The 14,361-nt window shown below is 35.8% G+C and overlaps 1 protein-coding gene across 1 annotated transcript in view; it reads left to right on the forward strand.

Annotated features, from left to right (window-relative positions):
• Positions 1-2,384, forward strand: part of LOC135113375 (glutamate receptor-like) — a 45,512-nt gene extending 43,128 nt beyond the window's left edge. The window contains exons 7-9 of the mRNA XM_064028631.1: positions 1,173-1,351; positions 1,466-1,631; positions 2,247-2,384. Of these exons, the coding sequence (XP_063884701.1) occupies positions 1,173-1,351; positions 1,466-1,631; positions 2,247-2,384 (483 nt within the window). The remainder of the gene's footprint in view (positions 1-1,172; positions 1,352-1,465; positions 1,632-2,246) is intronic.
• The last annotated feature ends 11,977 nt before the right edge of the window (positions 2,385-14,361 follow it).

The raw sequence follows: 14,361 nt of genomic DNA on the forward strand, positions 1-14,361 counted from the left end.
TCTCTCTCTCTCTCTCTCTCTCTCTCTCTCTCTCTCTCTCTCTCTCTCTCTCTCTCTCTCTCTCTCCTTGCCATAAAGGCTGCTTCACTTCATACTTAATTATTTATACATTACATATAGTACATACATTACTATTACACAATACATACATACATATTTTTACATATTTGCATGATGCATACATGGTCACTGTAAAATTATCCCTCCTTCTGCCGTTCCGCAAAACTCTTGCACATTAGGTTATGTAAATTTAAAATAAAAATTAATAAAAGGTGAAATCTTAGTAGATAATTAGGTAACCATACATTAATAAATTTTCTTCAACTTTGAAAGCTCTGTACTCTGTAATCTGTAGTGTATAAAATGTATCCAACACATCCTCTGTGTGTGGTATGGATGTAGATGCGGATGTGGATATTTATTTAATCACAAATGCAAATGCGCATCCTGATGATTGATTTATCAGAAATGCAGATGTGGATGTTAAAAAAAACTATGTTGGATGGATGTTCCACGGATGCGGACATCCAATACACATGTAGAGTACACGCGCTTGTCCCGCTTTCCCGAAAATTATGCCAAATTTCTTCGAACATTTCAAATTTATGTAATGTTTTAAGTGTTAATGGTACGTAAACCTCAAACATCCCAAACCAATACAGCCCTTATTGACTCCCTCCACAAGGGTAGTTTTGGGTTTAAGTACATTTCTAGGGAGACATGACTGACACAGAGAACTGTGCATTCTTTGTGATGTTGGTTGAAAAGATGCCATGATAATAATAATTCCACTCCAGAAAAACAAACTACCTTGGATGAAGGTGGGTTTTGTCAAAAGGAATTGCACTTTTGTCAAAAAGAATTGCACTTCTAATAAGGTGTCAGCTTAATCCTTCACCATTTCTCACAGCAAAATAAATAAAGCAAAAAAAAAAAACATTCATATGTGTGACACGAAACGTAACGAAAACATCAGTGCGCCACTTTTATTGCCGGCGGTTGTATTTGACACATTTCTAATTCAAAAGTCGGTTAGAGGAGTCAAGAGTCAAAATGAAGCGATGGAAAATCTAACCATAATACTCTGAAAGTGCAGATGCTACAAAAGGGCCAAAAAATATTACGAATTTATTTTGTGGTGCTTCTCCAACTGAATATGGTCTTTCTAACAGGTTGTTGATGCTCCTGCCGGACTGAAGGAAGTACAGAAGGGTGGATTCTCGTTAATAGATTTTGAAAAATATATCAGCATTATCATCGAGTCTCGGTACACAGACGCACAAGGCCGCACACCCTTCTACGTGAGCAAACAAGGGTTCAGACATGTAATAGCCTTTGGATGGTGTTTCAGGCAAGTAGCACTCTGTAGACTGTCACACTTGCCATCTTAATTTGTAGACTGTCATACTTATCATTTTGATTGCACAATATTATCATATAAGTTGTAATCGTTATTAATTTATAGGAAAGGAGCGCCTTACTTCTCTCGATTCAGTGATATGATGATTCGCCTAGACGCTGCCGGAATCATTAGCTATTGGACGAAAGATGTGGTAGCCCAAAGAGTGAGAGCGAACAGACTGAAGGAAAATCCTGATCCTGATACTCGTTATGACCTTGATACATATAAGGTAAGATTATAGGTTTCTAACCTTTTTTTTTTGTACAGTCGCTTTATGTAAAGTTTTTGTTAAGTTGAATTATTTTATAATTCTCCAAGAGCTTTGACAGCATTGTTATATCACATACTAGGAAACGTTCATTCATATTCTCATGTTATGTTAATATATATTACCGTAATCAGTCTAATTTATTTATTTGGTCATTTATCCATTAATCTTATTTTACCTTTTATTATTATTATTATTATTATTATTATTATTATTATTATTATTATTATTATTATTATTATTGTCATTATGTTATCCGGACATAAAATGAGCTAAAACAAGTCATATGTAATGGAAATAATTGGAATTTCCCCCATTGATGGAATTTCCACACCGCCAATACTATATTTTATGATTATAATATATATATATATATATATATATATATATATATATATATATATATATATATATATATATATATATATATATATATATATATATATATATATATATATATATATATATATATATATATATATATATTATTATTATTATTATTAATAGACAAAGAAGAGCTCTAGCCGCTCATATTTTACTCTGTTCTTTATTTTTAACAAGTCACTCACTTTTCAGCAAGGATTAAGTGAAGTTGTCCTGGGTCTTGATCACCTGCAAGGTGCTTTCTACTTGTTGCTCCTGGGATTTGTCTTTGCTTTCCTTGCCTTGATGACTGAAAAGTGGATGGAGGAACGAACCACAAATGAAATTTAATATGTATATATTTAGCAATATTCTTTTAGCAATATTCTTTATTACTATTGTTATTATTATTATTATTATTATTATTATTATTATTATTATTATTATTATTATTATTATTATTATCATTACTATTATTATTATGGTAAGTTGTTGTTGTTGTTGTTATTGTGAACAAAACACACAGAAGGGAGTCTAGGAATTGCAGCTGCGATGTAGGAAATTATCCCATTACGAGGCTTAAAGAGGAAATTTAACTCTTCACTCACTCAGCTGGAAGGGAAAAAAAAAAAAAGTAAATGAGACACTACAACAACAAAGCACAGGAAGGTCCAAGGTCAACACTATTACAGAGCAGCATTTTTCCTTTATATATATTATATACATTACGGATTCCTAAATAACGCAGTGTAATTAACATTCTCATTTCTGGCGTCAGGGCATCACTCCTGTGTGTAGGGCTCTCCAAAGCCTCTCCCACCATTTATCTCCTGTACGATTTAGTATATATATATATATATATATATATATATATATATATATATATATATATATATATATATATATATATATATATATATATATATATATATATATATATATATATATATATATATATATATATATATATATATATATATATATATATATATATATATATATATATATATATATATATATATATATATATATATATATATATATATATATATATATATATATATTTTTTTTTTTTTTTTTTTTTTTTTTTTTTTTTTTTTTTTTTTTCAAAAGTTCACAATCACTCAGATCATCGAGAACATCCTTACGGGGTCGCTAATTCTTGAAGCGGCGAGCTCGGGCTCCTTGACGGTCACCCATCTTGCTTTCTTAACTTCTTAGTTAAAAACAAATTCAAACACGCAATGGGCCGTGTTTGAATTTTTTTTTTTTTTTTTTTTTTTTTGCTAATCACAATTCCTCTACTTAGATATTTTTGTAAATATGGGCTATGGTACTTAACCTCATTCACCTTTTCCATTCTCTCTCGTCCCCATAACCACTTCACACCTTACAACTTGTATAACTCTATAAGTTAAAAAATCACACAGCTCTTCTCTTGTCTCAAACATCACCTTAACTTTTGCCATACCTCCTGCTTTCGCCTCACACAAACCCTAGGCAAAAAATCCTACACTCTCAAGTTCCCAAGTCACTCTACTACTAAAGTGGACACGATCAATATTATTGACATAATATATTGACTAATTTTTATTGTACAATAAAATATCAAACTTTTTGATGTTTTCAATATATTGTGCCATTCTTCAGTACCACCTCTTCACTGTCAATAATATTGTACAATACGGGATATTGAGCAATAATATTGATTGTGTAGGGTCAGTTTTAGACAGTGTCGTCTTATCAACTACTCTCTTCTAACTGACCCTCTTCAGCGTTGTAACTCTCTCTGGCTCTTCAACGAAATCCAACATCTATAGTTATCCTCTATCACTTGTTTCACATTAACTGCTCTTCTATCTTACTAACCGCATGATATTGTGAGTTTTGTAATGCAATGGGTTCATTTTTTTTATTACGTCCACAAACCATAAAACGGACTAGATTTCGATGCAAATGTTACATTAATAGACCATGTTAGGACAACACAAAGTAAAGGTAATCTTGGGATCAACATCATTAAATCAAATGTGGGAGCTTTTTTTGATCTATGCACTCACCTTACCGTCTCCCAGCTAACACAAACACAAAAAGCATCGCTAGATATAATGATATATAATAGATAACTTATTTGCACAAAATTACCGGGAGCGGTGACCGCCGCGGTGGAGAAATGTATAGTCACTGGTGTTCGAAGCCAGTGGCTGGTCATGTTATGCATCAAATATAGCTTTCCTTCCTATCATCCAATGTTCTGTGCTTCTTAGCTCCTTTTTAAATTAATGAATTTTAAGAATGCCGGAGAACTGACTAGAAAGACGGCTCACTGGCGGCTGCTATCTACAACAGGTGTCATGGGACAAAATAGTAATCAGAAAACAAAAAAAAGGCGGAGGGGGAGAAGGCAATACCATTCAAATAATAATAATTCTATGAAATAAATTTTATACCATAAAGAAACGGTCATGAGTATAAAAATTTACTTTCTTGATTATGTAAACAAAATTTTGTATATACTTTTGGAATTCGTAAAACTTTACAACAATAAAATTAAATGAAATTGTAAGCTACAAATCGTTAGATTAATTATTGATATTCGGGGATGGTGCGGAGTAATATCCATTCGTTTACAAGGCAACTGGAAAATAACCATATTCTCGGTTTCTCATGAGCCAGTCACATGAAAAATTCCAATCACAAAACATTGTAGGTTAGGAGAAAATATGCCAGAACTGATGATAATATGTATTTTAAGAAATTCTTTGTAATATTTAGGTACATATTATAGTGTTAGAATCTAGGAGTACGAGGGACTGTTAGCAAAAATGTTAAAAATAATTTGTGAATGTAGAAGGAGTCTTTTAAGAATATTGCAAAATTAAGTCTTTGCTATAGGTGGAAGACTAGTTTCTGGGATATACCACGTCCTATATAATCCCGAACGCGAGATACCACGTCCTATATAAGCCCGAACGCGAGATTTCGGCGTCAGAGCCTAACTGACATCGTTGTCCACAGGTACCTTCGTCAGGATCCTTTAAAGCTGCTTCATATGAAAATAACCATTTTTGTATCTACATGTATTAATTATTTGTGTGAGAGTCTAACTGACATCGTTGTCTACAGAGAAGAAGGATGTAAAATTCCCTATGCCATTTTGTTTGAAGGGGGTAAATAAAATTTTGAATGTAAACAGATTAAGAAAATTGTTCTATGATAAGGTAGTAATCAAACACTAGTGACACACATAATTGAATGTAACCCCTACACTGTTAGGGTGTTTTCTATAAAAAAAAATAAATAAATAAATAAGGTAAACCCCCGATGCACCAATTACTTGTTATAACATATTCTTTTAAATTGTTAATATTATGAACAGAGTAGGTAACATAGTCCCCGTTATAGTAGGTTCCACAATTCCAAGGTAACAGAACTAATTTCTAGAGATATCATTATGTATCAGGAGAGATAAATATTTTGAAAACTATTTGTAATTTAGAAGCTAACATCAATAAAACTCAGTCTGGTTGTCATGGAGTTTTTCCATTGCCTTATAGACTACCGGGAAAAGCGCTACCATATAAAGCAAGATCAATTTTTGGGGGGCAGAAACCATGAGTGTATGTTTGTGTGTGTGTGTGTGTGTGTGTGTGTGTGTGTGTGTGTATATATATATATATATATATATATATATATATATATATATATATATATATATATATATATATATATATATATATATATATATATATATATATATATATATATATATATATATAATAACTAAATCAAAGCAAATAATTCAATAACAACTTTAAATAAATATCCAAATTTTATAAAAACTCTTAATTAAAACAAAGAAACAACACTTAATCTAAATTTATCCTTTAAGCCAGCAATACCCCCACCCCTCCATCGTGATATAGGGACCAAACAGAGATCTTGTTTCCCAATCCACCACGTTAGTAACAAAAGCTACCTATGTACGCAAACATTTACATCTTACCCAATTTATTTATAATGGTAACTAATTTAGTTTGTATTATATCAGCCTTAATTACCCTTCAATATAACTTTATATATATATATATATATATATATATATATATATATATATATATATATATATATATATATATATATATATATATATATATATATATATATATATATATATATATATATATATATATATATATATATATATATATATATATATATATATATATATATATATATATATATATATATATATATATATATATATATATATATATATATATATATAACAACACAAACCAAAAACGCATTCATATTATGCGTGATACTACTGGAAATTTCCACATCTGATATATCAGACCATTTCACAGAATTATCACAATTTAGGCATGTAGTTCATAATCCCACACCCCTTAGAGGGAAATAATTCATCATACTCTAAGTATCTTAAAGCATGACTTATAGATTATTAAATGGAATAATATCCTAATGGTCTTTCTTTTTTTTCTTATGCAAGAGGTCTACTGACCAAGGGCAACAAAAATAAAAAAATAAATAAATAAGAATAAGGTCCACTTAAGTGTCAGTTCCCAGAGCAATGCGGAGGAGGCAGTAGACACCTGCCGAAACGATAATTACTCCCAGTGAGGTCTAAAGCACTGTTCAGGGGGTGCTGTGAACTTATCATTAAACCCAGCTGTGACCTCACTGAACGTTTCCCTTTGTGTCTCACAACACAAGGGGGCAGTCACAGCCTGCCCTCTAAAGACAACTCTCTTCCTCCACACAAAACTACAAGCACCTAATAACACACACACCCTTCACTCAAAAATTTTAAAATCATATATGTATGACTCCTACACCAGCCTCCAACTCCTACACCAGCCTCGGAGTCCCCATCTTGGGAGGGGACCATAAATGTCCCCAGGTCGGACTGCCTTTCTGTCGACGACCCTAAATGTCTTGACACCCCCCTCAACTTTTTCTTCATTAACTTCTGCAACATTCGCGGTCTAAGATCTAATTTTCAATCTGTAGAACACCACCTCTCCTCTTCTAAACCTCATCTTCTTTTCCTCACTGAAACTCAGGTGTCTGAGGCAATTGACAGTAGCCCCTTTTCTGTTCCCTCCTACTTTCTCTATCCTCATTTTCGATCCAAAATTGGATGCTGCGTTTATGTGCGCAATGACTTAACCTGCTCTCGTGCCCACGCCATTGAATCTTCCGAATTTTCCACCATCTGGCTACGACTACAGAGTCACTCTCATATCTGTGCTGTATACCTCTCACCTAACTCCTCTGACTATAAGAAATTCTTTGACTACTTAACTTCCAAAGTGGAGCACATTCTGACCCTCTTCCCTTTTGCAGAGATCTCTATTCTTGGAGACTTCAATGTTCACTACCAGCTTTGGCTCTCCTCTCCCTTCACTGACCATCCTGGTGAACTAGCCTACAACTTTGCTATCCTCCATGACCTAGAGCAATTGGTGCCCAACATTCTTGACCTTTTCCTGACCTCTAATCCTTCTGCTCATGCTGTCACCCTTTCTTCTCCGTTGGGCTCCTCCGATCACAATTTCATATCATTATCTTGTCCTATCACTCCAATCCCTCCTCAGGATCCCCCTAAGCGAAAGTGCCTCTGGCGTTTTGCCTCTGCTAGTTGGGGGGACATGAGGAGGTATTTTGCTGATTTTCCTTGGAATGACTACTGCTTCCGTGTCAGAGACCCGTCTTGGTGTGCTGAGCGCATAACAGAGGTGATAGTGTCTGGGATGGAGGCATACATTCTTCACTCTTTTTCTCGTCCAAACCTTCTAAACCTTGGTTTAACACAGCTTGTTCTCGTGTTATACATGATAGAGAGGTTGCCCACATAGGGTACTTAAGCCTTCCATCACCAGAATCTCATGCACTTTATATTTCTGCCCGGAACCATGCCAAGTCTGTTCTCCAACTAGCCAAAAACTCCTTCATTAACAGAAAATGTCAAAACCTTTCAAGATCTAACTCCCCTCGTGATTCCTGGCATCTAGCCAAAAATATCTCCAATAACTTTGCTTCTTCTTCTTCTTTCCCTCCTCTATTTCAACCAGATGGCACCACTGCTATCACATTTATTTCTAAAGCTGAACTCTTTGCTCAAACCTTTGCTAAAAACTCTACCTTGGACGATTCTGGGCTTGTTCCTCCCTCTCCTCCACCCTCTGACTACTTCATGCTACCTATTAAAATTCTTCGCAATGATGTTTTCCATGCCCTCGCTGGCCTAAACCCTTGGAAGGCTTATGAACCTGATGGGGTCCCTCCTATTGTTCTCCGAAACTGTGCCTCCGTGCTTGCACCTTGCCTAGTCAAACTCTTTCAGCTCTGTCTGTCAACATCTACCTTTCCTTCTTGCTGGAAGTTTGCCTACATTCAATCTGTTCCTAAAAAGGGTGACCGTTCTAATCCCTCAAACTACCGTCCTATTGCTTTAATTTCTTGCCTATCTAAAGTTTCTGAATCTATCCTCAACAGGAAGATTCTTAAACACCTATCGCTTCACAACCTTCTATCTGATCGCCAGTATGGGTTCCGTCAAGGCCGCTCTACTGGTGATCTTCTGGCTTTCCTTACTGAGTCTTGGTCATCCTCTTTTAGAGATTTTGGTGAAACTTTTGCTGTTGCCTTGGACATATCAAAAGCTTTTGATAGAGTCTGGCACAAAGCTTTGATTTCCAAACTACCCTCCTACGGTTTCTATCCTTTTCTCTGTAACTTCATCTCAAGTTTCCTTTCTGATCGTTCTATTGCTGCTGTGGTAGACGGTCACTGTTCTTCTCCTAAATCTATTAACAGTGGTGTTCCTCAAGGTTCTGTCCTGTCACCCACTCTCTTCTGATTATTCATTAATTATCTTCTAAACCAAACTTCTTGTCCTATCCACTCCTACGCTGATGATACCACCCTGCACGTTTCCACGTCTTTTCATAGACGTCCAACCCTTCAGGAGGTAAACATGTCACGCAGGGAAGCCACAGAACGCCTGACTTCTGATCTTTCTAAAGTTTCTGATTGGGGCAGAGCAAACTTGGTATTGTTCAATGCCTCAAAAACTCAATTCCTCCATCTATCAACTCAACACAAGCTTCCAGACAACTATCCCCTCTTCTTCAATGACACTCAACTGTCCCCCTCTTCTACACTGAACATACTCGGTCTGTCCTTTACTTATAATCTGAACTGGAAATTTCACATCTCATCTCGAGCTAAAACAGCTTCTATGAAATTAGGTGTTCTGAGACGTCTCCGCCAGTTTTTCTCACCCCCCAGCTGCTAACTCTGTACAAGGGCCTTATCCGTCCATGTATGGAGTATGCTTCACATGTCTGGGGGGGTTCCACTCAAACTGCTCTTCTAGACAGGTTGGAATCAAAAGCTTTTCGTCTCATCAACTCCTCTCCTCTAACTGACTGTCTTTAGCCTCTCTCTCACCGCCGCAATGTTGCATATCTAGCTGTCTTCTACCGCTATTTTCATGCTAACTGCTCTTCTAATCTTGCTAACTGCATGCCTCCTCTCCTTCCGCGGCATCGCTGCACAAGACTTTCTTCTTTCTCTCACCCCTATTCTGTCCACCTCTCTAACGCAAGAGTTAACCAGTATTCTCAGTCATTCATCCCTTTCGCTGGTAAACTCTGGAACTCCCTGCTTGCTTTTGTATTTCCACCTTCCTATGACTTGAATTCCTTCAAGAGGGAGGTTTCAAAACACTTATCCATCAATTTTTGACCACTGCTTTGACCCTTTTATGGAACTGGCATTTCAGTGGGCATTTTTTTTATTAGATTTTTGTTGCCCTTGGCCAGTGTCCTTCCTACATAGAAAATGTCAAATACAATAATGATATAGGAGAGGATAAGAGTTTAAGTCATAGAAAGGAGGAAATAAAAAAATCAGATAGGGAGTTCCAGAGTTTACCAGAAAAAAAAGTGATGAATGATAATGCTAGTTAACTCTTCCATAGGAAAGGTGGACAGAATATGGGTGAGAGAAAGAAAAAAAAGTTTTGTGCAGCGAGACCGCGGGAGGAGAGGAGGGATGCAGTTAGCAAGATCAAAAGAGTAGTTAGTATGGAAGTAGCGGTGGAAGGTAACAAGAGATGCAACATTGCGGAGATGAGAGAGAGTTTGAGGACAGAAGCTGATAAGACAAAAAGTTTTTTCATTCCATCCTGTCTAAAAGAGTGGTATGAGTACAACCCCCAACCCCCATATATATATGAAGCATATTCCATACATGACGGATAAAGCTGTAAATTAGCAGTTAAGAGGGGGAGGGGAGATGAGAAAACTTCTTAGAAGCTTGTTTTAGCTAGAGATGAGATGTGAAGTTTCCAGTTTAGATTATAAGTAAAGGGCAGGCAGAGAATATTCAATGTAGAGGAGCGGAACAGTTGAGTGTCACTGACGAAAAGAGGATAGTTATCTGGAATCTTATCTCTAGTTGATAGATGGAGTAAATCAGTTTCTGAGGCAATAAATAATGCTAAGTTTGCTCTGCCTCAATAAAAAAAGAAATAGACGTTAAGCGTTTTGTTGCTTCCCTCCTTTATTTGCTGAATGCTTGGACACGTCAACAAGAAGACGAGGAAAAATGCAGTGGGGTATAATCAACGTAGGAGTGGACAGGACAAAAAGATTGGCTTAGAAGATCATTAATGAATAATAGGAAGACAGTGGGTGACAGGACAAGACTCTAAAAAACATCACTATTAATAGACTTAGCAGAAGAACAGTGACTACCACAGCAACAACAGAACGGTCATAAATGAAACGAGATGAAGTTATACAAAAGGACAGAAGACGCAGGAGAAGAGTTTGGAAATCAAAACTTTGTGAAAGACTTTATCAAGAGCTTTTAAAATGTCTAAGGCAACAGCGAAAGTTTGGGCAAAATTTTTAAAAGAGGATGACCAAGCCTCAGTAAGAAAAGCCAGAAGATCACCAGTAGAATGGCCTTGACGGAACCCATACTGGTGATCAGATAGGTTGTGAAGTGATAGATGTTTAAGAATCTTCCTGCTGAGGATAGATTCAAAAACTTAAGACAGGCAAGAATTTATAGCAATAAAACGATAGTTTGAGGAATTATAACGGTCACCCTTTTATAGGAACAATCTGAATGTAAGCAAACTAAGATGTTCACAGAAAGAGTTGAAAGAGTTTGACAAGACAAGGAGCAAGCACGGTGGCGCATTTTCGGAGAACGATAGGAGGGACACCATCAGGTCCATAAGCCTTCCGAGGGTTTAGGCCAGCGAGGGCATGGGAAACATCAATGCGAAGAATTTTTATAGGTAGTATGAAGTAGGAGGAGAGGGAGGAGTGTTTAGCAAAGGTATGAGCGAAGAGTTCAGCTGTTCAGTAAGATGTGAAAGCAGTGGTGTCATCTGATTGAAATAAAGAAGGGAAGGAAGAAGAAGCAAAGTTATTGGAGATATTTTTGGGCAGATGCCAGAAATCATGAGGGGAGTTAGGTTTTGTAATGATTTCGACACTTTCTATTAATGAAGAAGTTTTGGGCTAGTTGCAGAACAGACTTGGCATGGTTCCGGGCAAAAATATAAAATGAATGACATTCTGGTAATGAAGTAACTTTTGTGGGTCACCTCTCTATCAAGTATAACACGTGAACAGGCTGTGTTAAACCAGGGTTTGGAAGGTTTGGAAGGTTTAGGTCAAGAAAAAGAGTGAGGAATGTACGCCTCCATGTCAGAGATTATCACCTCTATTATGCGCTCGGCACACAAAGAGGGGTCTCTGATACGGAAGCAGTAGTCATTCCGAGGAAAATCAGCAAAATATCTCCTCAGGTCACCCCAACTAGCAGAGGCAAAACGCCAGAGGCACTTCCCCTTAAGGAGATCCTGAGGAAAGATTGGAACTATAAGACAAGATACAGATACGAAATTGTAATCAGAGGAGCCCAACGGAGAAGAGAAGGTGATAGCATAAGGAGGGGGATTAGAAGTTAGGAAAAGATCAAGAAGACGTATCTCCAAGACGGTCAGGAATACGAGTAGGGTGTTGCACCAGTTGCTCTAGGTCATCGAGGATACCAAAGTTGAAGGCTAGTTCAGTGTTAAACCAAGGTTTGGAAGGTTTGGAAGGTTTAGGTCAAGAAGAAGAGTGAGGAATGTACGCCTCAATGCCAGACACTATCACCTCTATTATGCGCTCGGCACACAAAGACGGGTCTCTGACACGGAAGCAGTAGTCATTCCAAGGAAAATCAACAAAATACCTCCTCAGGTCACCCCAATTAGCAGAGGCAAAACGCCAAAGTCACCTCTCCTTAGGGAGATCCTGAAGAAGGATTGGAACTATAAGACAAGATACAGATATGAAATTGTAATCGGAGGAGCCCAACGGAGAAGAGAAGGTGATAGCATAAGGAGAGGGATAAGAGGTTACGAAAAGATCAAGAATGTATCTCCAAGACGGTCAGGAAGACGAGTAGGGTGTTGCACCAGTTGCTTTAGGTCGTAGACGTAGAGGATAACAAAGTTCACCAGTTAGTTAGTTAGCTAGTTCACCAGGATGATCAGTGAAGGGATAGGAAAGCCAAAGCTAGTGGTGAACATTGAAGTCTCCAAGAATGGAGATCTCCGCAAAAGAGAAGAGGGTCAGAATGTGTTCCGCTTTGGAAGTTAAGTAGTCAAAGAATTTCTTATAGTCAGAGGAGTTAGGTGAGAGATATACAGCACAAATAAAATTAGTTTGAGAGTGACTCTGTAGTCGTTGACAGATGGTGGAAAACACGGAAGATTCAAGAGCGTGGGCACTAGATCACGTTAAGTGGTTGCGCACATAACACAACATCTACCCTTGGATTGAAAATGAGGATAGGAAAACTAGGAGCGAACAGAAAAGGGGCAACTGTCAGTTGCCTCAGACACCTGTGTTCCAGTGAGGAAAAGAAGATGAAGTTTAGAAGAGGAGATGTGGTGTTCTACAGAATGAAAATCATATATATATATATATATATATATATATATATATATATATATATATATATATATATATATATATATATATATATATATATATATATATATATATATATATATATATATATATATATATATATATATATATATATATATATATATATATATATATATATATATATCAGATCCTTAAACAAGGATCTGATATTATTTGTTTGTTATGAATCATGGTTCTTCCGGAAGATAATTTATTGTTTTCCATTGCCTTTTAGGATTAACTTGATTTTCTTTGAAAATCTTTTGATATTTTTTTCCCTGCTCTTAAATCTGACGTTAATTTATATATATTTCGTGAAAATACATTTTCAAATGTTGATAGCCATTTAATTGAAATTTCGTCTTTCAAGCCTTTCTTTTTTTTTACTGGTTTCTGCAATAATAATGAACTTACTTTATTTTTTTTATTTAAACTCACCTTTCTAATTGAGATTTTTTTTTCGAATAGTTTATAAAATTCATTATAAAATACTTCTTGAATATAATACCTGATTCCAGTTAACAGCAGCAAGGTCAGTCAAAAAATGCTTTGTAGAAACTGCAGTTATTAATCGTTTATAAATATACTGAGGTTCTTGTTCTGGAAGTACAATTTTAAATTGAGAGACTGTGGGTAGATGATCGGAAATATTAGTTTGAATTATATAGTTACCAAAATTGTCATCAGCTAGTCGGTGTGGTGTTGGCGATCCTCGTTCGTCTGATAAATAGTGGGAAAAAGGCGAAAGAATACATTAACAAATTCCGAGACATTATGTTCGTTACTTTTCAGCAAGTTCAAATTAAAGTCCACGAAAATATGTATACTGTGATATTTTATCTCACGCATTATGGGAAGAATGTCGGTCATTATCCTAAGAAAACTGGTATAATTGCCTTTAGGGGATCTGTAGACACACAAAAACATGTAGTTCTTAGACAAAATTGTAGATTTACCATCCTGAAGTTACAATGAGAGTCTAAAATCGATAACTGATTATCAACAAATGAAACAATTATTTGTATCGTGTAGACTCTGTAGAGCAACGCCAACGCTGGGGGTTTTCTAAAACTGGTATACGAGCAAAAGCCACTAAGTTGATATAATGTAGAGAAGTGAGGATGGAGCCCAATTTCAGTTAAACAAAGAACATCTTACCAATAGAAGCATTATCTATAATATTGTCTTTGAAATATTGTAGATTCTTTGGTATAGTTCTTATGTTCATGTTACATATTGTTGAAATATTACTGTTTGGTAGAGAACTGTTATAAAAAAAAATATACTGTGAT

The sequence above is a fragment of the Scylla paramamosain genome, chromosome 25, assembly GCF_035594125.1.
Source record: "Scylla paramamosain isolate STU-SP2022 chromosome 25, ASM3559412v1, whole genome shotgun sequence".
NCBI classification, from domain to species: Eukaryota; Metazoa; Arthropoda; class Malacostraca; order Decapoda; family Portunidae; genus Scylla; species Scylla paramamosain.